At 41.3% G+C, this 23404-nt stretch overlaps 2 protein-coding genes across 2 annotated transcripts; both read left to right on the top strand.

Annotated features, from left to right (window-relative positions):
• Positions 1-4498: 4498 nt before the first annotated feature.
• On the top strand, positions 4499-12719 carry LOC140306650 (forkhead box protein P2-like). The gene is made up of 14 exons (XM_072385252.1): positions 4499-4591; positions 6095-6172; positions 6613-6772; positions 6909-7086; positions 7525-7629; positions 8340-8427; positions 8852-8962; positions 9664-9844; positions 9934-10004; positions 10935-11036; positions 11135-11256; positions 11808-11889; positions 12383-12504; positions 12590-12719. Exons 1-14 carry the CDS (start codon positions 4499-4501, stop codon positions 12717-12719), a joined length of 1623 nt encoding a protein of 540 aa, XP_072241353.1.
• A 4342-nt stretch (positions 12720-17061) lies between these two features.
• On the top strand, positions 17062-22346 carry LOC140306544 (uncharacterized). Its single transcript, XM_072385149.1, has 4 exons — positions 17062-17122; positions 18357-18446; positions 20367-20627; positions 22048-22346. Exons 1-4 carry the CDS (start codon positions 17062-17064, stop codon positions 22317-22319), a joined length of 684 nt encoding a protein of 227 aa, XP_072241250.1. The 3' UTR covers positions 22320-22346.
• The last annotated feature ends 1058 nt before the right edge of the window (positions 22347-23404 follow it).

Here is a 23404-nt window from a genome sequence, read left to right as displayed (position 1 = left end):
CCCTAATCAGAGTGGGTAAATAAAATGCATACCTTAACAGTGAGTAAGAATCTTGTATCTTAACTGAAGAATGGTGAGCACTGCCCTCGATTGGACGAGAATATTATAAAAGCATGAAGAGGCTGGCAGGGTGTATAATCTGTCACAGAGAGGATGTGATGAGACTTGGATGAAGCTGGGAAAATAAACAATGGAGGAAGGAAGACAAGAATTAACTGAGACTTTATACATTAAAGAAGAAGAATCAGGACATGACTTCACAGCACCATCTGAGGCAGAGGAGAGTGGTGAAAGTGCAACTACGACACGTGATGAGAGCCTCCTCGCCAGCCCAGTCCATCCTGCTGATACCATGATGACGTTCTCCTCTAAGGACATGCAGCGCTCTTTAAAACCAATGCTCTCTTACATTGCCCTGATTGCCAAAGTCATCCTTTCCTCCCCGTCCCAGAAACTCAACCTGGGCTCCATCTACAGAGCAATGGAGGAGCAATTTCCCCACCTCAAGAGTCGGGGTCCCGGCTGGAGGAACAGCGTCCGCCACAACTTGTCCGTGAATGACTGCTTTGTGAAGGTGAGCCGTTGTGAGGACGGTCGCGGCCATTACTGGGGTGTCCACCCAGCTCACCTGAAAGACTTCCAGCATGGGAACTTCAGGCAGTACAGGAATACCAGAGGGAGGAGGAGGAGGGAGCGGAATGAGAGCGTGACTTGGATGGAGACCAGTTGCCTGCTTGGAAGGTTCTCTGGGAATAGATCTGAGTCTCAGTTTTGGGTGGAGGCACAATGCCCTCTGCAGGATCCAAGGAGGAAGCAGACTTCTTCGGCCTGGATCAGTCCATGCTATCAGCCTTGGAGCATCAGTGTGGGCCTACTGCAGCTCCCCAGCTGGATGAGAAATGACTGTTTTTTAGAGAAGTTGTCAGACTCATCTGGCAAAGCTACAGCTGGGAGGGAGTGCAGCTGTCAACATCTGACATTCAGACATCACTGGTGGGAGAATTACCCAGTACAGAAAGACATGACCGAATTATATGGCAGTAGAGTTGTTATGTCATCAGTGCAGCCATTCAGGTTTCCTTGCAGTTGGTGCATGTGTCCGGTCATGAATGAGTTAATGAATCCATTAGCTTACAAGATGAGATTTTAGTTTTTCTTGTCTTTTTACACAGGAACAATATATGACTTTTTCACTCCAATATAACAAAAGGGAAGATAAATGCTAATCCAGTAGGTGGCAGAAAGTTGCCTTGGTAACAATATACAATATACAGATAGATCTGCTCTCAGATTCGTCCCTCTTCAGGATATTTTCATTATAGCACAGAGATCTCTTTGGCCTCTTTACCCAATTAAATGCACAGTATTAATTCACATATTCACGTTGGGGATCGTTTCATCTTTTTTCTTTCACCATGTATCTATAGAAAAAAAGAAACCAGGACATGATCAATGATCAGAGCTGTATGTTGAAAAGGAGAAAAGATGCCAACAGATGGAAATTATGAAACAGCATAAAACGCATGAGAGATCAGTGGTTATAAATAAAAGATGATTAGGCAGAATTGTGCAAAGTTTGATGTTGTTTGTCAGTGCGGACGGTTGAACATCTACACTCCAGGGTGTACTGCATTTATCCACAGCCTAAATTAAAACACTTTTATTTGTTTCTAATAGGTACACTGATGTGCTTTTCAACTAAAAAGTGCAGGTATCGCTGTAAAGAGCTCTTTGATAACGGTTTGACAGCTGTGTAGCTGTTTTTTTTTTGTTGTTGTTCAAAACTCCCAAGTACTGCATATCTAAATAAAGTCACAGACAGCTATACTCGTCCTCTTTAACAGATAAAGACTTTTTTTGTTGTTGTTGAGAACCATAAATCATCTGTTTTGTTGTTGCTTGATTATTTGACTATAAACAAGGGAAAATAATGCCTCCATGCAACATGCATCATTACACTCACTGTGCCAGTGAAGCTACTTCTGAAACACTTTCATACGCTTGCTTTTCATATCTTGAGAACTGCTATTCTTGCCGTCATGTTGAGTGAGTGACACAGCGACTCCTCCCCCTCAGGTAGAAACATAACTCCATTATCTCCCTTCCTCAGTCCAAACCTGCTTGACTTGGAGACACCAACTCTGCCTGCCTACTCTGAATTCAAGTATCCATGTTCACGGTATGTAGGTTTGATATATTTCTGACGTAAATGAAAGTTCAGGTCTTTCCTTTATGTGCTTAGATTTAACACCTACATTTTAGTTTCTTTTTCCTTTTCCTTTCCTTATTTTATTATTTCCTTTCCTTATTTTATTATTATTTTAGTATTATTGTACAGTTATATTTCAGCTCTAGAGCATGTGATGTTTTTCACCACTTGGTCTCAACTTTGTGCTCTTGTAGATAAAAAAAAACCATCTGTGGTAAAAAAAAATTAAAAAACAAGAGAAAAATACCTGCACTGTATGTCAAATAATAATAATAATATTAATAGCCACAAACTGAATGATAGAAGTTCTTAAAAATACAGTAATTGTCACATTAATGTTACATTGTCAATAACATTTGAGTGTATACTGAATATTCCTTTTAGAAGTTACTTTTATGTGCTGAAATACTGGAATGATGCATTTTTTTCTATTTCCATTCACATGCAATTAGATTCCTACACCAGAATCAAGGATGTACTAAGTGTCTGAACAGTCTTTGTTTATTCAAAATATATCTGAAATGCATTTGATGCCTTACTAAATATTCATCTTTTGTTCCATTTGTGCACCTCATTTCTGTGATGCGTTTCGAAATAAAAAGTGGAGAACGAAACAAAGTGTAAACTTTTCTTTTTGCTCTGTATTTTTGTGCAAAACGTAGAAATTCCACCGGGATGTGAAACGCTATCTTTGAGTCTTACAGCTTATTTACTGTTGGCTGTGTTCTTTTAGGAGCTGAGCAGAGATGCCTGAGTCTCCTCTCAGCCCCACGGCAGCCCGTCAAACCCCAGCCAGCAGCCTCCTCAGTCACTCAGACAACAGAACCGAGAAAACAGCTAATGGAGACTCCTGCAGTGGAGTGAGTGGTGAAAACTGGCAGAACCTTCTTCACAAACAGGTGAGTTCATCCTGCTACTGCACTCATCCTCTTTATAAGTAGCCAATATAGGAATATTTAGCTAACACACTTCAGGAGAAATACTTCCCATAGCTCTATTTTGAATCTCCTCCGACTGCACACTAAACCAGGAGACTGTGGCTGTGTTGACAGTAGCAGATTCCGTATGAGATCTGACCTGAGTTGGGAGTTGACATGCAGAATTATTGTTTGTCCTTCATTATTAGTTTGCGAGTTAGTGCCAGGGAGGAATAATCGAGCACAGACATAGGTCAAACAGATGCAAGGGAGAGGCAAATAAGCATGGCCCAACACAATTTTATGGTTGTCTCTTGCATTTCTGTCGCTGGTAGTCTTAATCTGCTGGATGATCCAAACAGCCACAGTAATGAACGCATGGCCAGCATTGTTTCCTTCAGTCTGTTCTCTCATCTCACGGGTTTTGTTCCGTCCCTTTCCCCTAATTCACTCTCTGAGTGTGTACTGTGCGACTACTTCTCAGTGCAGACTAAGATGATGACTTGTTTTGTTACTGTCAGTTAACGTATTAAGTACAAACCCTGCAAACATTAATCATGATACAAATGAAAATCTAATTGGAATTATTTTAACTTATGTAGGATCATTCCATTTGTAAGGATTTAAAACTGAGAGAACCTTGACATAACAAACTGAAAAGGCTTGCAGGTTGAAAGTTACGGCGTTAAAAAAAAGAAGAATTTAATGCATTCCTACACAGTTTAAAGCATTATGCCTGCTGTGCCGCAGTTCTTTATCTGTTATGCTATCGACTTTATAGTTGTCTTATCATTCTGGTCGAAGCTCGGGTGACATTTGTCTCAACAGACCTGATGATAAAAATGACAGTGTTTGAGTGTTCTCTGTTGGATTTGTAATAGATCTTCAACAAACAGTTACTGGTAACACCTGTGCCATTATTTTTATGATTGTTTTTTGTTTTTTTTTATTGTTTGCAGTTCATATGAAAGGGTTTATTGTTTCTTAATGCTGTCATGGCAATTGTGACTGTCACTTTGTGACTGCAAGAGGCGATAATCACTCTGTTATTTGTTACTCAGTCCCTAACAGTGCAGATCAGTTATTATTCCATGAGTGTTTGCCTTTATTAATACCCATACACTTCTATTAGGAGGCACAACAAGCATGAAATTGTGTTGCTAATAACGTCCGCCTATCTCCCATCTCATTTGGGGTCAGTGACACAATCAAGCATGATGATGTTCACAAAAGGTTGACAACACTGTTGTGTAATTGGAAAGATTTCCTCTGGATGGTTATTACTGTTTATCACCTGCCACTCTTGACTTCCCTCTGTAGATTGTCGCACTTTTTAATTGTGTCCTTCTTCTTCTTAAAGGTCTTCCTGGCTATGATGACTCCTCAGCAGATGCAGCAGCTTCTGTCCCCCAACCAGCTGCAGGCTGTGATCCAGCAGAAGCAGCAAGCCCTTCTGCTCCAGCAGGTATCTATACACAGCTGAGCTTATGAGTTCTGCTAATAATGCTACCAACAGGGCTGGGGCAGATCACTCAGAAATGTAGTCAGTTACTAAATTACCATATTTATACATCATATTTGTAATATTCGTAATTTGTAATGTAACAACATTGTCTAATCAAAAACCCTCTTAGATTTGGTCTCTTTAAATGCCTTCAATGCTAATAAAGTGCATTAATTAAAGTGGGTCACTCCTCAGGTGTACTGTTCTTCTTCTACACCATGTGTAACATGAGGCTTTTAATAAAAAAAAAAAAGTTTACTTTTAAGATAATACATTTTAAAGTTGTAAAAGAAATCATGCTACAGTGTGAAATTAAATGAAATTTGATTATGGTCACTTATCTGTACTTTTTACATGTTCCCAATTACTTCCATACTGCCTCTGATGCACTGCACTTACTGTACTGAAGATAGTCTTCTTTTTTTCCGATATAAAAAGGTTGTTGGTCAAAAATGTTTCCAACAACCCCCCCCAAAAAGGCCAGCATATGGTAATTTTGAGTTGAAATTTTGTATTGTTTGCTAGTTAGCCTTAGCTAACTAATTCAATGACAGAATATTGCGCAGGAGCTCAAAGCTGTCAAGTTAATAAGATTCTTCTCTTGGATGCTAACGCCAAAGTAAAGAATACAATAACTTATACTATTACTTCCATGTAACTCATGTTGGTTAACGATTTGATTATCTAACCTCACAAGTTTAGTTATATATTTGCACAAAGAGACACGAATACATCACCATGAATCTTCCCTAGTTAATATATTAGGAACCCAATCCATTGTACAATTATGATAGAGTATGTCATATGATTATAAGTAATAATTATTTCTACCGGAAATGTCAAAGATTTATATATATTAATTTGTTTTATCATACTGTATATAAAAATATTCTGTCAACTATATATATATATAAAAAAAAATTATTTATTTTATAATAAATTGTATAATAAATGATAAACTATATTTAAAGTCATCTGAAGACATATTTCATGATATTGAATATTCCTTTCTAGCCAGGACTGTGTATAGAAGTGCAACTGAGGTGGAGATTTCTGCATCAGATGAAGCTTGTTTTGAATATATGAGAGTTATGGACAGTAAAACTGCATGATCAATTACTATAAACTCCAAACTAACTGCTAAAATATTACATTAACAAATAGATTTAACAATTATACACAAAACTTCAAATCAAGTTGATCATTCTTTATTCGTGAGTATTTTAAAATCTGTGTGAATATTCAAATGAAGCATAAACACTTAATAGTAAGCATTTAAAGTCAAAGTCAAATTTATTTGTATAGCACAATTCACGTATAAAACAATTCAAAGTGCTGTACATAAAATAAAAGCATTGCAGCAGGGAGCAGAAAAAGCATTACAAATATATAAAAGATATGTATTTAAAGACATATATGTAATAATCACACACTAATCTTTTTTTTTCCCTTTCTTTTTTTTAGCAACACCTGAAAGAGTTTTACAAGAAACAACAAGAACAGATCCAATTACTTCAACAGCAGTCCAGCAAAAAAGTCAAGGTAACTGCTTTTCTTTTTTCTTCCTAACAAACTTAAAAAAGCCTGAAAAACCTCACACCCACACGCCCTCCCCATCAAACGCACACATCATAGAACAAACACGTGGTCTCAGTTTTGGACAGTGCCCTAATATTAATGATGATTATATGATGCTGACATAAAATTAAAAGCACTTTGGACAGAAAAATCCAGAGAAGAAATAAAACATCCATCCTCTGTGTCACCTGCTTTGAGAACGAGGCGTTTACTTGAGATGTGGATTCGGGTTTTTGTGTTTTTTTAAAATGTGAGAGTCAACACTCTCAGCACTTGACAAACTGTTCTGTCTGTGGACTTGGTTGATAGAGTCCAACAGTTGTGGAAATGATGATATACGGTCATTTGAAAGGTTTCAATCATGTCAAAAGCCCACAGCAAAGCTTTTGCCCTGTTTCCGCCAGGCCCCTGCACAGCAGCTCATGCTGCAGCAGCTCCTCCATCTCCAGCAGCAGCAGCAGCAGCAGCTCCTCTGGGCACAGAAGCCAACGCCGTCCTCACCAGCTCTCCCGCCAGGTCACTCCTCCTTGCATTTAACACCACGGATTGCTGTGTCTTCCCACAGCATTTTTCGATGCAGTGCTACCCTCAGCTTGTTGTGTTTTTTAACAAGAACCTATGCTCTCGATGTTTCCTTCATTGATACACAAACAGAAACATATCACCACCTTACACGATTTTTCTCGTTTCCATGGTTTAGTCTGTCTCAGCCCTGCCGAAATGCAGCAGACATGCAAAGAGCTCACATGTGGAATGACTGAGGAGAAACCCAAAGCGAACAGCAATCAGGGCTTGTCTGCTCAGAGAGTAATTTCAGCAGAAGTCACCGGGAGACGGACCGGCGACCAGCAGTCTCCAACTTCTCGCAGGGTAGAATGGTGAGATCTATCAGTGTGTGCTGTAAACACATCGCAGCGCTCAAACGATGGTGCCTTTTAGTGAACATCAAAGACCTGTCATCTGCAGACATTTTCTCTCTCCCAAGGTGTGGGTGGGGAGGCGTTTGCTTTTGAATAATCACTTTTAATTCCCCTCGGGACGTCGCATTTTGTGTTGTTTCTTTGCTTTGTGTTCCGCCACCTGAGGTGGTTCAGCAAAGCAAAAGTTTACATGACTACAGTACATGTCCCAAATCAAAAGTAAATACATCTCCGTTTATTTCGCAGCGCTCCCTTCCACCTTTCGATGTCATTTCACGCTACCTGAAAAGAAAAGAAAACTCTCTAATGTGTGTTTTATTGTTGTTTTGTTGTCTGGCTGCTGTGGTTTTTAATCATGGTCGACCTTTCTCTCTCCCTCTCTTCCTCCTCATACAGCACTGGGAAAGGCGATCGAGCTGCTTCTCACGGTCTCTTTGTCCACGGTGTGTGTAATTGGCCTGGTTGCGAGTCAGTCTGTGAAAACTTTGCCCAGTTCATCAGGTCGGTTTTGAATCCATCCGAGCATTCTACTTCCCTTTTCTCAGGCATAAATGAAATGGTGTTTGCAGAGTCCTCTGGATAAAATTCATTCTATCTGTAGCCCAACTAATCAAAACAAGATAAAAAAGGGAAAAACACTCTAAGCCAAAGTTTGTTGGCTCTAAGCTAAAGTCTTAGTTCCTGTGAGACTCTTGGGGTCTTTTGTCTTTATGACGTTTAGGTCAGGGGACAGACAGCATGTGCTTCTCGAAGTTGTCAATTCTAAGGATAATTACGATGCTGCAGAAGCTTTGGTCATTTAATCTTTCATAGATGGATTGATGCTCAACTTTGGTAACTTTGACATTTCTTCCCTGGAATGTTCCTTGTGCCACTGATTGCTAAACAAGCCCAAAGTGTGATCAATCCACCCCGGCGCAAAAGCTTTAGAGAGATTTCCTTTGTTGGAATTTTGCTCATTGCAGCCAAAACTTTTATCATCTTTCAAAAATACTCCCAGCTTCTTCAGATGTTCTTTTGCAGTTGCGAGCAGCTTTGGAAATCAGTTCTTCCTCTACTCACTTAAACATGTGCAGTGAAGTCTGATGCGGCACACCGGAGCTGTCGTCACCTGCAAAGAAGACACCTGAAGATATTTCTGCGATGTCTTTTACAGCTCCTTTGGCAGAGAGAGGAGAGACATTCATTTATTACCCCTGCATGTGTTTCAGGCACATAAGCAGTGAGCACACTCTGGATGACAGAAGCGCAGCCCAGTGCAGAGTCCAGATGCAAATAGTTCAGCAGCTGGAGCTTCAGGTAGGCAGGAGCATGAATGTGTGCCATTAGTCATAATGTGACCTGCACTCTACAAACCTGAAAATGTCATTTCAAAAATGACATGATACATCTTTTAAAACAATTGTAACCGTGTTTTCTTTTTATAACTATTTCTAATGCTCTCATTTAGAGGATTCAGCCAAATTTCAAATTAAAATGTGTTCGGCAAACCCCATTTGAGGCTTATATTTAAAGACCTAATTCTGCGATAGTTTTACAATATCAGTCTAAGGTACTGAATGCATTCTTATAGTAAATGTTCTCTGCAGTTCTCTGCCAGCACTGCCTCTTTGCTGATGCATGTCCAGTTCATGGCCTTCCATTTCAATAATCTGTCTTCTGTGTTTTTCATGTGACACCATTCCCACTGATTCCCCCTTCATTCCTTTATCTCCACAAACAGCTCTGCAAAGAACGGGAGCGCCTGCAAGCGATGATGGCTCACCTTCATCTTCCTTCCTTAGAGGCTCAGTCGCCACAATCTGATGCAGCCGCTGACCCTCGTGGCCCACAGGTAGATGGGCGCAGTGATAGCCGAGTAAATGAGCCGTAAGAGTTCTGCTCTTATAGATCTGGAAGAAAAACTCTGAATAAGCGGGGAAAATAACTCGTGCCTGGCGGACTCCTCATCTTTCCAGCTCTGAAAAAGATACTGTAACACTGTAATTGACCAGGGGAACTCTTACAGTTGAATGAGCTGCAAAAGAACTACTTTCTTACAAACAAAAACACGCTTGCATGAAAAGAAGGTCTGACACTTTTGAACCCATGAAGGTAAATTGCAGCAGATCACAAATGCATTTTTTAAAAAGTTTTGGCACATTTATCCTATAACTTTTATATAAGTTTTACCCTCATCCTTTGTGGAGCTCTCCATCCTGTCTGAGCGTGATTTTCCTTTCGGTGCCCAGCTGTTTGCACCAGATGGGTGCCGTTGTGTTTTCAGACAGCAGACATGCTCCGAGAATGTGTGACGCTAATCGTTTGTTAATCTTGCAAATATTGCACCCTAATCACAACACTCACCAAACAATTTCACCCTGTAATTAACAATAATTGGCTCCCTTCTTATTGCAATATTAGTGGAATCACCTCTGAGGACGCGAAGCAAATCGCTTCGTCACACTCTGTTCCAAATGCCGCACTCTGTTTTGTTCCTCTGTCAGTCTTTTCAGTCCTCCTGCTCCTTTGTTAACTTGGATCGTTTGCTCTCAGCTCAGCCCCGTGGCAGTCACCAACACAATGAGACAGCCAAACCCTGCCCAAGTGTCCCCCCAACCTCTGGACTCTGTCAACGCTGCATCTCAGGGTTGTGAAGAAGAGTCTCCAACTCGTGCACTGTGCTCTGGGGCCATAAGACGCCGCCATCACCCTTTGGTCTTCTCTCTGTCTTCAGGTAAAGCCAGTAGTGTGGTTATGTTTGCATGTGTTCACTCAGTAGCTGCTGGCAGACGTTTCAATCCCTCTGTTTTGTCTCTGTTTCAGAAAATGAGTATGAGCTGTACAAGAACACGGATATCAGGCCACCTTTCACCTATGCAACACTGATTCGACAGGTACGTTCGGAAGGGAATAAACGCTTTTCCTCAGAAAATTTGAAACATTATAAAAACACGGCATCCACACATTTTGACAGTTATTAGCAGTCCGCCACAAAGACTAAGGAATAATCTGTCCCCATTTTCCTAGTTTCAGCTATGAAAAATGCCAAAGGCAGTGCGACAGGCCTAAAAAAGTAGTTTTTGCACCAACAACGTGATTCCCAAAGAGCTGGAAGCTTGTCATAGCTCAGCATGCTGTGCTGTGAGTCCTTAAGAATGAAAGAACTGGACAAGTGGAAGACAAAAGAAGAAGCGTCAGGCCTAAAAAAAAAACAGCAGATGAACAATATCTGCAAGTGATGAGGTTAAGAAAAAGGGAAAAATCCAGCAAACATCTGAAAAATGACCTGAGACCTTCAGTTGATCCATCTATCGATCACTGAAGCCTCGTCAGAAATGGTCTGCATGGAGGAAGGGCGCCTGTCAAAGAAGTCAATTTGATTGTCATTTAAGTTAAGTCAGCTGTTCAGTCTGATGTGGCCACATATTTCCTGCTTTTCTCAGCTTCCAAAACAGGAAACTAAACGGGTCATTCACACCCAAAAGGACATTTGAATCTGTTAACTTGGGCTTTGGTATGCTATGATAGGCCTCTGCTTTTTCATTTGGTTTTATTTCATTAACAACTAACAAATTATTGATTATAATATAAAGTTATTTAGCATATTATTGAGAAATTAAAAGATATCTTAGAAGCAGCCCTACAGCTGTTAACACAATAAAGGATGTTAAATAATGAATGTCAAATTATCATTTAAAATAATTGATTGCCAAAATACTAAATAATCCAGTTAAACATAAGAAGATTGGAGTGTGCAGCCTTACATGCCTTTAGTTTCATCCCGTTACGTGTTCCGGTTTGTTCATGTCCTCTCCAATCCACAGGCTATTATGGAAGCATCGGGCACGCAGCTAACGCTCAATGAGATATACAACTGGTTCACGAGGACGTTTGCTTATTTCAGACGCAACGCCGCCACTTGGAAGGTACACGCGCCTGCAGATAATTCCCTGTGAACTCCACTGTGTGTCAAACCTGATTTACGCAGCATGCATTCAGTAATGTGCCTTTCGCTCTGACTCAGAACGCCGTTCGCCACAACCTGAGCCTGCACAAGTGCTTTGTGCGCGTGGAGAACGTAAAAGGTGCGGTATGGACGGTGGACGAGGAGGAATACCAGAGGAGGAGATCCCAAAAGGTCACGGGGTAGAGTAGATCTTTCATGCTACTCTCTGCCCTCAGGCTTCCTGTTTGTGTTTTAGTTGAAACTGAATTATATTTAAGACATTCATGTAAGGCTGTTTCATACCAAACTGTGCAATTTACTAATTAAATCCAAAATACAAATAGATTGTCAAATCTCTACATTATGAGGTAAAATGCACAACAACGTGAAGAATGAGTGCGTTTGAAATACTTGTTTTTGGTTTGATAAACAAGAATGTTTAATGATTTGCAAGAACTGGGTAAACTTGGTCAAACTGAAACCCACAAATCCTTCAATAGTCAAGGCAGATGAGGGTTATGCCAACACCATATTCCAGTGTCTTAACACAGACCAAAATGGGGTCTTTATAGCATCTACTCCATTTGTTTTCTGAGTAAACAGTTCTGTGAACAGATGAATCTACCTGTACTGACTGAGGTAAAACTATCAAAGGCTGACTGATCTCTCCTCATACATTTGGCTGTTTGCCAAGCGGTGTGCCTGCCGAACATAATCGGCGCAGTGATTTGTCTCGTCTGTTTTTCTGCAGAAACCCTTCACTGATGAAAACCGTGTCCTCGGATCCGACTTTTGGGTCCACCCTGTGTGCCACCTTACAGGTGACTTGTCGCGTTTCAGGAAACCTTCAGATCAGAAGCGTTCTCATTGCAGGGATTTAAACCGGTGCCTGTTCTGGATCAATGCGCCGTGCTGTGATGGCCGGTTTATTGTAAAGGATCAGAATTAGTAGAAATTATCGTTTTCTCGACTCGTTTCTTTTTCAAAATACGTTGCTACGAGATGATGTTTCACAACATTGTTCACAGTTTTCTACATTGCTTCTGCTTATTAATGCTTGGGATTAGGCCTTACAAACACATGGTTTAGAATTCGTCATTCATTCCCACTGTAGACTCTGCTTTACAGTAAAACAGCACACTTGGAATATATTGCCATTGTACTTATAAAGCTTTTCTTTGGCACTGGTGGTCTTTTTTCAGGAGAGTGGGCAGCTACGCAGCAAAGTGTTTTTTTGTGGATGTTTTGTGACATTTTAGAGGTGTAGATCTATCACGTGCTTCCTGGTAAACTTTTGGCTGATTTCTGATCTTATTTTCTTTGCAGGCTGCGCTGCCTCGGTGCAAGAAGGAGAGTGTGAGCAGAAACTTCAGGAGTCAAATCCAGGAGAACAGAGCAGCAGATGGCAAAAGCCACAGAAACCAAAACTTCTCTCCCCGAGCGCAGCAGTGAGTTGTGTTTCTTATGAACTCTAATGTTTGAATTATTGATTGAGCCAAAGAATAAAAGAAGTTTGTTTACCACTTCTTTCAGGCAACTTTTCCTTAAGGCTGAAGAGCTGAGTGTGACTGACCAAGAGTGTCTGCTGCCGACGATGAAACCAGTCAGTCTGCAGCGTGGCGTGACTGGAAATGATGAGGAGCAATTATTCGACTTTGAATGATTCGTGGCAGTCAACACAATTAGATATCATCAAGAAGCAAAGTAAGACTTCATTGACCATCCAGGGACCACGTGTCACAGGCCTTGAGCAGTCCACTTTGTCTGTTACATTTCAATCTTCCGACAGCAGAGGAATGAGACCACAGCTGTGGGGAAATGCTTTCATCCATCATCAGAAACAACGTGCCAGAACACGAGGCCCATTAAGTGAAGGGGTAGACAAACTGACCATTCCACTTACTCATCTCCCTCATTACAATAATCAAGCCTGCTCCCCTGATTCTCTTGAGGAAGTGAAGAAGAGGACTTCCTGCACAGCTTTGATTGGCAGAAAACCAGTGATGCAGCAGTGTATTGGTGTAAGAGGAAATATATATATATATATATATATATATAAGTGTGTATACATGATCTAAAAGCCACATGTTGTACAGTGCCACCTGTAGTCATGACAGTAAAATCTTTTCTCAGCACTTAAATCACAGATGGAGTTGGACACAAGGGGAAAAATACTGTCAGCACAGACAAAGCCCTCTTCCTGTTGGGTTCTGAGTAACTACATGAAGGTCAAAGTAAAGGATTTCTTTCATTTGTTGTGATGGTCTATGTGTAATAGAAGAAAGCAGAAAGAGTTTCACAAGAGTATTGCGGCTAAGATGGAAACGTGTCATTGTAATTGTTGAAAATGTGCACAGTGTGCTGTTCCTCGGTTTTCTTCATGAGAACGGTTTTACTGTTTTGTAATATAAAGATGATATTTGCAGAGGATGCAACATCCAGCGCTTAGGCTTAACCGTCCCAGTCGTGTGTTTCCAGTGTAATATTTCGAGTGTTATTAAAGTTTGACTATTTAGAATAATTACAGACCACATACAACTTTCTGTATAGGATGTTTTTGTCAGCAGGTGTGTTCAACTAAACTGTTTAATAAATATATGAAAACCTGTGTAATTATTGCACGCAGCGTCGATTCAAAATCAAATGAAGTTCATTCATAAAGCACTTTTCAAACAGCCGTAGTGGAGCAAAGTGCTGTAAATAACATCAATGTGCAACAATAGCAGCAAAAAGAATAGAGCAGAGCAAACAGTGATACTGATGGTCATTAATACAGCAGAACAGGATGAATTTAACTGACAGCTGGAGACCGTTCCACAGCTTCATAGCCAGACCTACAAATGCACGATCTCCCTTACAAACTAACAGCAAAAAGCTGTTGTTCTGAGGTTCAAAGAGGTCCAGAGTTTAGGTAAAGACACGGAAAGGTTTAAAAACAAGCCAAAGATACCAATTCTGTATTTGGTGTCCTGTAGTTGTGAGTCAAGTGGACGGCTCAGGGAAACCAGCCATGTTGAGCCACAGAGTCATTTTTTTTTGTCCTCAAAATAAACATTTGTGTGGCTGAATAGTTTACAGTTAGATACATATACAGATTACCTAAATATGCGCATCGTATGTACTCCTTATCTGAATCTATACGAGAAAAATCATTCGACTCAGGTGTGTTCCTGACTGTGTATCGTTTCATGCCATCAAATCCCAACACTGAGTGAGATCAAAGACAAGATGAAATCTGCTTTACTTTCTGAGTTTACGTCCCATGCATCACAGTTCTGGTTCTGTCTAAAACGTTGGCAGAAAAAAGGCAGACTGTTTTAATGTACCATCATTTACATATTTGTTACATATTTCTTTTTCGCTTGCTCTTAAGGATCATTCAGATCGGCTCTTCTGTAAATGAATGCCTTCAGTGAGTAAAAACACTCGAACCGCAACTAAATAAACGAACAAACCGTCCAAACTGCTTCCCGCCGTCTCATCTACTGATGCACACCTTGAAGGGGATGCTGCGTCTCTTAACTTCACAACCACATACAGAACAAAAGAGTTTTCAGCTCCCTGTTTTGACTGATGTCAGTAATTGTCTTTGCTGATAACGTGTTAGCTTTTGTTTTGCTGTTGCCTCTCAGGGCTCCCTTTGATTCGCCGTCAGCCTCCAAGATGACATTTCCCTCTGATTGCCACTCCACGCGGCGTGCTTGCTGACTGAGAGCTAGCATGGTGCTAGACAACCTCAGCAGCTGCGCTTGTGTTTGGCTTTGATGTGCCGTGAGCTCACTGCCAGGCAGGCAAGCCAACATGTTTTTCACTGTAGCACTTTTGACAGGACTTAGTCAACAGCCGCTCCGGAAGGGCTGGTCTGTGTTTATCCATGTTGACGATGCTCCTGCCCATGTGATGAATCAGTTCTTCAAGTTCTCAGCTCACACTGGGAGAAAAAACATCTTTGCATATAAAAATCTCAATATCACACACAGCAACATTATTCCTTATTTTGGGGATTTTTGGCTTAACCACAACACTTTAACACTAATGTGACAAGTTGACAGTCTTTGCTTATATCGTTCTTACAGATATTCCCTTTGTTTGTTTACAGCTTGTGCTCCCTGACAATGTCCTGTCCCAAACCCTTGCAGAGAAAAAGAGTAATTGCTTGGATAAGCGTCGTGAAAAGTCAGAATGACTGAATTCCCTGAACTACAAAAAGCATTTAGATGATCCTCACGAGTCCACGCAAATGAACTGACGTGACATAACCAGATTGTTTTGATATTCTGATTCTCTTGATATGGTAGGAACGTTTGAAGGTGATGTCTGAAGTGAAAATACGCCACCAAAAACAAAGGACTTTCATGTCAGTAAATGAAACATGCTAACAGAAACTGTGTGAGAAGAAGTTTATAAGAATCCAGCAACTTGTAACCACGGTTTTGTGTCCAGTAATGTCTGCAAGCAGGAAACCTGTCTATTTAACATGTGAACTTTGTAATTAGATTACTGTGTTTGATACGATAACTTTGGTAGCAGAACCTTTTAGAAGCGTGTCGCTCTTTTTGCAACAGCAGATTTCAGCTTTCTTCGAAGGGTTTCAGTTGATGTTGGACATGTGCTTTGGGTTGTTTTCCTGCTGACGGACCCGAGATTTTCATCACAAACTAAGTTTCTTTAGACTGGGCAACATCTGACTTTAAAGTGCCTTTGGCCGTCTTATGGGTTTTTAATTTTTTTTTGAGGTTGTCAATTGCTGAATTGATCGAGGCATCAAAGCACCTCCACAGCAAGATGACACCTCTAGCGCGGTTTACTGAAGGAAGGGAGTTCTTTTCCTCGAGTCCTCAGTGTTATGTACCGTCAGAGCTCTTCTTTGATTTCCTCTCCCCACAGAGCACCTCACTTTCACTCGCATCCTCCTTGGTCTTTGCTCCTGGATTCATACTCGAATCAGTCCATTGTCTGGACTTCACTCCACCACTCCAAAAAGCCTGAGGCTTTTTAAATGTTTTGTGTGGCACTTCTTTATTTATTTCATCAACAGTTGGCACAAAGATTTAAGACTTGTCTCTTAGAGTTACTCCTCAACAGGAAGCGACTTAACAGTTTGACGACTGACACGTGACCTGACCTGCTGCAACATGGATTTTAAAGTATATGAGGTATTCACTTTTCTTTTTGTAGCTTTTGGAGTTTAGTTTTTTGATAGAGGCAGGCATTTCTCATGCTCAGACGGCTGCTTGCGTGAAGCTAAATCTCTGTTCATGTTTTTGTGTTGTTGTTTAATAACTTATCTCGGCAAATATTTGAATATTCTGACTTTATATCTGAAGAAATATTTTCTACTTCAGATAAAGAAGGAGTCCCCTATTTTTGACCATTCAGCTGACCAATCAAAGCAGACTGAGCCTTAAAGGGACGGGAGCTGAAACAACCCTTTTCAGACAGACCAGCAAAGTACGCGATAAGAAAAAAGAATGTTTTTATGCCCATCAGTAAAACAGGTAAAACCCATTCTAGTACACCCTTGAAATTAAATTATGAGTATGATATGGGCTCTTTAATACTTCTATCCTGTAATGTGTGAGTGGTTTGTATTAGGGTGTGTTTGAAAGAGAGCGACTGAGTTTGCATACATAAAATATGCAGCTAACACACTCGTGGGATATGTGTCTCCACCGTGCCAGATGACTAAAAGCAGAAATGAAAAGGCAACCTAAAGTCACATACCCAGGCCTCAGCTAACTGTGCTGTTCTCTGACCAGCCTGGTGAGAGTGGCCACTCAAAGATTTGCTTTGAAAGGGGGTGTTATTAAGTCACTGTACAATAACGAAGCACACAGCACATCTCACAGTCTCCTGAGTGATGACTCATACCAGCATGCTGGGTGTTGTTGGAGATTTCCTGACCCCGAGGTGCAGGCAGAAGCAGGACAATGAAGACGGCGCTCGCATGAACAAAGCGCAAGAAAGCAGCAGCAGCAGCAGCTGAGCAGTCATGTGTGTCCGACATGTTGCCAGGAGAACATTTACCTGTGGAAGAGAGGGAGAAAACGAGCAACCCGACCGACGGCAAGTACTGATGATCTTACCGAAAATAAGTTATAAAGGAGTTTGTTCCATTAGTCGGAGAAAAAGCCTCTTGTTTCCAGGCTTAAACTAGTGGTCGAAATCATGGTATTTTGTGCTGCTGTTCATCAGTGATAAAGTTTTCTGTTTCTTTAGTGTTTGTCCACCTCGTGTCATTAAAGGCAAACAGTAAAGCTACCGAGACCTAATGAAAGGATCTTGAGAGACTGAAAGTTGTGTGAGCACCTCAAAGCATTTTCTATTACAAAAGTCTATCATTTTCTGGACTAACATTTTCTTTTTAGTCCAACTTTTTAGATCATTTTTGACGTCAGAGTTTGAAGTGTAGCAATACTGTAGAGCTGACACGGAACTGTGGCAATAAAAAAACAAACACTGATATCATATTAAAGCTTCACAGGCTAGTCTGTTGACAAAGATATACTTAGATACATATAAATACACCATAAAGACTTAATGGTGATTTTTTTTCTTTTTCTTATTGACATATTCAGTATGTAAAAATACCCAAGCCCCAATCAATTTTGCTCTCGTAAATTGAAGAAATAATGTTTGTAAAAAAAAAAAAGATAAATATTTTGATTCATTGGCTCAGTGCTGCTTTATCGAATGTTGTCACGGAAACAACCATGAACAGTAACTCTTTTCTTTTAGCAAAAATCTACATCTACATCACTACATGCTAAAATGTTTTCAATAAAGCTTAGTATTTGCTTGAAGATATTGTCACTTTTTATTTAAAACTAATCTAGTTGCAGATATTTGATATAATTATGAGGCAGTCGGGGTAGAACTTTTGGAAAAATGCAAACAGAATGCTTCCTCCCTTGATATCAAGCTAGCTTCAGCACCACTCTCTCAACACAATAGTAAGTGTTATGGCTATGCTGACATCCTGTTCCAAATACCATCAAAACACTGCAATAATTTTTTTTAAAAGTCAGAATTTTCTGTTTTAGAATACAGAAGCCTGCATATAAAGCATATAAGCCTTATAAAAAAAAAGCCATATAGAGTAAGAACTCAGACGTGACGTGCAAGTTTGGGAAACTTTACAGCAAAGTCCCCAAAATATGGTGAGGGAGGAGTTTCTGCCACAACATTTTGCTAAACATAGCAAAGGAGACATAAATATCACTTTTCCCTTATCTTGTAAATGTTCATTCATAAAATCCAGCTCCTCAGCTAACATGACTTTCAATTAATGTCCCCCAAGGTAACGAGTCTTTAAAATCAGCCGAGGAAATCCTTTCAGCGTGTGACCCTGTCAGCAGAGGAAATACCAGGCCCACTGACCTCATCAGCAGTAAGTGGAAACCATGAGACCTACACGGCAAACAATACAGCCAGCAAAGCTTTGCTGTTGTTAATATCATGAAGCTTTACTCAAATGAAGCAGAGTTACTGGGAGGGAACGTAAGAAGAAGCAGGGCTCCAACTGACCTGCTTTACTTTAAATTGTGCTTAATTGGTGGACGTAGCAAATTACAATGAATCAAACTGGAAACAATGTTAGATGAAAACCTCTCATTTAGCTTGACAGTTCACAGCCACTGTCTATATGATCAATTCGGCCATGAGTCTGAATGTGCAAACATTCGTTCCATCAGTTTTTCTGTTGGTGTGTGATAACTTATCCAACCACAGCAAACGCAGACAACTTTCAAGGTGACCAAGCAACCTGTCACCATATTCAGACTCCATTTTTCATGCTGAGTTCTGGGAAACATCCTGTGCAAATATAGTAATAGCACAGTTTGAATCTCTATTAGGAGTACTGAATTTAAACAGAAAAATAGAATTTTTAAAAAATTCAAACACATATATACATATATTTATATGTGACTTAAGCAAAAGAAGTAGATCATTATGAAGGGGAAAATAAAACTTCTCCCAACAGCTGTGATGGACCTTAAAGTGAAGACAAATGGCTGAATTGTAAAACTGACTTTTTGTGTCACAGCTCACCTGTCCAAGATGTAAAAAATGTTCTTAAAAGTACACTATTTTGCCAAAAGTATTCACTCACCCATCCTCATAATTAAATGCAGGTGTTCCAATCACTTCCATGGCCACAGGTGTATAAATCCAAGCACCTAGGCATGCAGACTGCTTCTGCGTCGGATGCAGTGGTGTAAAGCACGCCGCCACTGGACTCTAGAGCAGTGGAGACGCCTTCTCTGGAGTGATGAATCACGCTTCTCCATCTGGCAATCTGATGGAGGAGTCTGGGTTTGGCGGTTGTCAGGGGAACGGTACTTGTCTGACTGCATTGTGCCACGTATAAAGTTTGGTGGAGGAGGGATTATGGTGTGGGATTGTATTTCAGGAGCTGGGCTCAGCCCCTTAGTTCCAGTGAAAGGAACTCTGAATGCTTCAGCATACCAAGAGATTTTGGACAGTTTCATGCTCCCAACTTTGTGGAAACAGTTTGGGGATGTTCCCCTTCCTGTTCCAACGTGACTGCGCACCAGTGCACAAAGCAAGGTCCATAAAGACATGGATGAGCGTGTGTTTGGTGTGGAAGAACTTGACTGGCCTGCACAGAGTCCTGACCTCAACCCGATAGAACACCTTTGGGATGAATTAGACCCGAGACTGCGAGCCAGGCCTTCTCGTCCAACATCAGTGTCTGACTTCACAGTTTCTCGAAGAATGGTGAAAAATTCCCATAAACACACTCCTAAACCTTGTGGAAAGTTTGCTCAGAAGAGTTGAAGCTGTTATAGTTGCAAAGGGTGGGCCGACGCCATATTAAACCCCATGGATAAAGAATGTGATGTCTCTTAAGTTCATATGTGTGTAAAGGCAGATGAGCGAATACTTTTGGCAAAAAAGTGTGTCTGCTCATAAAGTGATATATTTATCTGTTATTGTGTTACATTATGTTTTCTGGGGATCATCAGACTGACCTGATAAAATTGGATCCTTTGTAAAAAAAAAAAAAAGCAAGGCTAAAAATTTGTAAATATCAATAAGTTCGAAAGAGTTGCATATGCTAGTGATATTGCCCACGTTAGTGCCATTAAAAGCAGATATTTTTAGGCAGAACACATTGTTAGGAAGGTTTTATTAGACTCAAAGTTACATAATGTAATGAATTGTCAATGTTAGTGATCCACTCCTCCGCAATCAAAATCTTCAAAACATTAAGGACCATCTTTGCTTTTCTTGTTCTGCCGTAATGAATCCTAATGATTTCTCCATTTCTGTGTGACGTGCTCAGCTCAGCCTCAGTCTGCCGCACCTCCTCTAACGAAAGCCTCGCAGGGGGCAGCAGCACTCAAGAAGCCTCAGCATGACTTTCTCAAACCCACATGCCCACGATGCGGTCTCACAGTCCCAGACCAAAGACCACACCCCGTGTCACCCAGCCTGAGTCAGCGGCAGGGCTCGAGCTCCTCAGTGCACGGCGGCGGCGGCAACAAGAGGAGCAGGAACAAGAGCAGTGCGGCTGGATCCCACCAAACCGCTGCTGCACCCGCTGGTACGCTCATAAATACAGCTCACATCCACAGACTGAATAAATGGGGCTTTGCAATGTGTACTAAACCTGGACTCCAGGCTGGAGGCCCTGAACTCACACTTCAATATAGCATTTCTTCTCCATCCAATGAGAAAATCTTGTCCGTTGTGGCTTTCGCTCTCAGCCCAGATCAAGGAGATTAGAGCAGAAACTTCACCAACGCTGTTCCGCTGTTGACGTGCTGTGTGTTCTCTCACTAAAACCACATTTATAGTCGATCTTCTGTCAGTTTGCTGCTGAAAAATGAGAGGAAAATCTGTTGTTAACGTCCAGGTTAATTGTCCAGGTGTGGCTTTGGTCTGACATTTTGCTTTTACAACTTTTGGGACGGGCTGCTGTAGTTTTTCACCTGAGAGGCGAAGCGGTAGGGTGCCCGACACAGAGCAGGGGGTCACTGCCCATTTGAAAGCACCGGAAGTGTAGAATATTTCCCCCCAGCTGGTCTATGGTTCTTTTGTCTTTTCGTGATTTTATTTCTTAAAATCCCAACTGATCGCCAAGACGAGAGTGAATTCAAGTCGGGGTTAGATTAATTGGGTTCATCTGTATCTATTTGTATAAAGCCTTTTCTTTATTTTTAGATGCCACAAAAGACTATAAATCTTTCTATGGCAATGAAGCTCTTGAAAGTTTCCCAGGAGGAACGGGCCTCTCCTTGTTTATCAGTGTGTTCACGTTATAATCACCATGAATCTATGCATATCATCAATTCCAGCAGCCACACGCAATGCTCCTCTGTCAGCTACACACAGGTATTGCATGAGTTATATGTGGTGGGTGCATCATTTGAGCAGCTGAGCAGGAAAATATTGAACCCCGCTCCACAGGGAATTCTGCCAAACTCCTTTTCATTTACTTCCCCGAGTAAACAGGATAAAACGGCTCCATTTGCATGAGCTCATGCGCTGCCTGGTCCTTGTGGGGATGGAAAACGGCGGCATGGCAACAAAACAACGGGGTGTGATCCAGGAGGAGCCCTTATAGCACAACTGTGAGGTTAATGCACGCAGTTTCATCTGCACCTAATTTGGGCAGAAGAGCAATTATCATGTGACAGCTTCCTCCTAGTTGTTGTTCATCGCTGGAAGCCTCTGTAGCCCTTTTTTTTTTTATTATTATTTTCCCTCGAGGACAGAACAAAGCTCTGTGATTAAGTAAACACAATCACACTTGATCACTGCAGCAGAATATTCTCTCTTTTAACTTCCAGTTGGCACCACAAACAAACATGCAGGAGATTAATTTAGGGTTAATAGAGTGGTTAATCCCCGTTTTTGATCACTCGTGACAGGACTTCAGAACTCACTGCTGTTTTGTGAACTCGTGTACGTGCTGCAAAATCACTTTTCTGCCTTGTTTTTCCTCATGGTGATGCCTACAGACTCGTGTTTCCACCTGCTGCTGGCGTGCCTGTGGTGTCAGTGTTCCGTGCTCCTCGTGGGCCTGTTGGAGACCTGCTTCTCCTGCCTTCAGGGGCTCTGCTCCTCCTGCTGCCACGCCTGCGCCCGCTGCTGCTCGGCTATCCAGGAGGCCCCTGTGGAGGAGTTCAACTGCAACGCACACTGTCACTCGGTTTTGTTCGAGTCCTGCTGCGAGCCAACCGAGTGCCTCGAGTTTTGTCTGGAGTGCTGCGAGATCTGCCATCGCAGCTAGGACTCTGAGAACAACTGACGATTAAAATGAACGTGGGAATAATCAGCAGCTAAACTCCACTGGCTGCCCAAATCAAATGGAAATCAGGAAAGTCTTCCATCGGAGTGACAGCAGAGTCTGCTTCCTGCTATCCAAACTCAGTCATGCAAGCTTAAGCTCCTTCTTGACCACTTTATTCCTCTCAGTGGCACTGTCATCCCTATGCACAAGGAACAACAGACTGATTTCATTTTGTTTTCATTTTCCATGACTGTTGAACAGCTCCCAGTCGCCATCAAAGCAGGCGCATCCCTCTCTACCTTCAAGAATCTTTTGAGGAGTCATCTTTTCCAAGAGCACCTCCTCTCCTAACACATCTAAATCCTTCAAACAAAAAAAAAAAACCCTAACCTGCATTTACTTTGCACTTTTAAACCTGTTCTATTTGTACTCGCTTGTAAGTCGATTTGGCTGAATAACTAAATGTCAGCGTAACAGAAGAACCTCTGTTCCTTGTAGAAATGTGCAGTCTAACATATAACACCAAACCACAACACTGAGGGGGAGATTGATGTGTCGCAATCATCTTCAGTGAAGGGAAGTCTCCATATTTCCTCAGCAGCTGGTCAAAAAGGCTCAACATTTACGGGAATTGTTCAGCACAGAACCGGTGCCAATGAGCTGTTAGCTTACGGCAGCAGCCTCACTGGAAACAATAGAACATCATTTGGCTTGGCTGTGTACAAAGTTAAAGGGGATCTTTGTACATGCCTGATCTGATCTGATTCTGTTCTCAAAGTGTCACTTGATGAACTCTTAAGCGTGCTGGCAGGCGTATTTTCTAACTTTGGACAGAAACAAAGTTTTTTTTCTCTACAATCACACACCAATGAGCGCATTGCGGGCAATGTTCAATGACACTGACATACCAGAGACTGGATAGCTGACCTTCTGGTTGACGACCACTCTACCCACTCAGCCGTGACAAATAACGGTGAACGGAAGGATTTCCGTTGTTAGGGATAACGCGTTTTACTACTTAAGGGTTGCAACTGCCGTCATGTCACACGTGACCTTCAGAAAACAAGTTATGGATACAGTGCCTG

Source organism: Leuresthes tenuis, unplaced genomic scaffold (assembly GCF_036924035.1).
Source record: "Leuresthes tenuis unplaced genomic scaffold, fLeuTen1.0.hap1 SCAF_5, whole genome shotgun sequence".
NCBI lineage: Eukaryota > Metazoa > Chordata > Actinopteri > Atheriniformes > Atherinopsidae > Leuresthes > Leuresthes tenuis.
Note: the sequence above shows the minus strand (reverse complement) of the source record. Positions and strands in the feature narration are given on the sequence as shown.

Coding starts and splice junctions, on each gene's coding strand:
- LOC140306650 (XM_072385252.1), top strand. CDS start 4,499: ATGATGACTCCTCAGCAGATGCAGCAGCTTCTGTCCCCCAACCAGCTG. Junction 6,773..6,908: donor GATTGCTGTGTCTTCCCACA/GCATTTTTCGAT, acceptor TCCATGGTTTAG/TCTGTCTCAGCCCTGCCGAA. Junction 7,630..8,339: donor AACTTTGCCCAGTTCATCAG/GTCGGTTTTGAA, acceptor CATGTGTTTCAG/GCACATAAGCAGTGAGCACA.
- LOC140306544 (XM_072385149.1), top strand. CDS start 17,062: ATGTTGCCAGGAGAACATTTACCTGTGGAAGAGAGGGAGAAAACGAGC. Junction 17,123..18,356: donor AACGAGCAACCCGACCGACG/GCAAGTACTGAT, acceptor ATGTCCCCCAAG/GTAACGAGTCTTTAAAATCA. Junction 20,628..22,047: donor AACCGCTGCTGCACCCGCTG/GTACGCTCATAA, acceptor TGATGCCTACAG/ACTCGTGTTTCCACCTGCTG.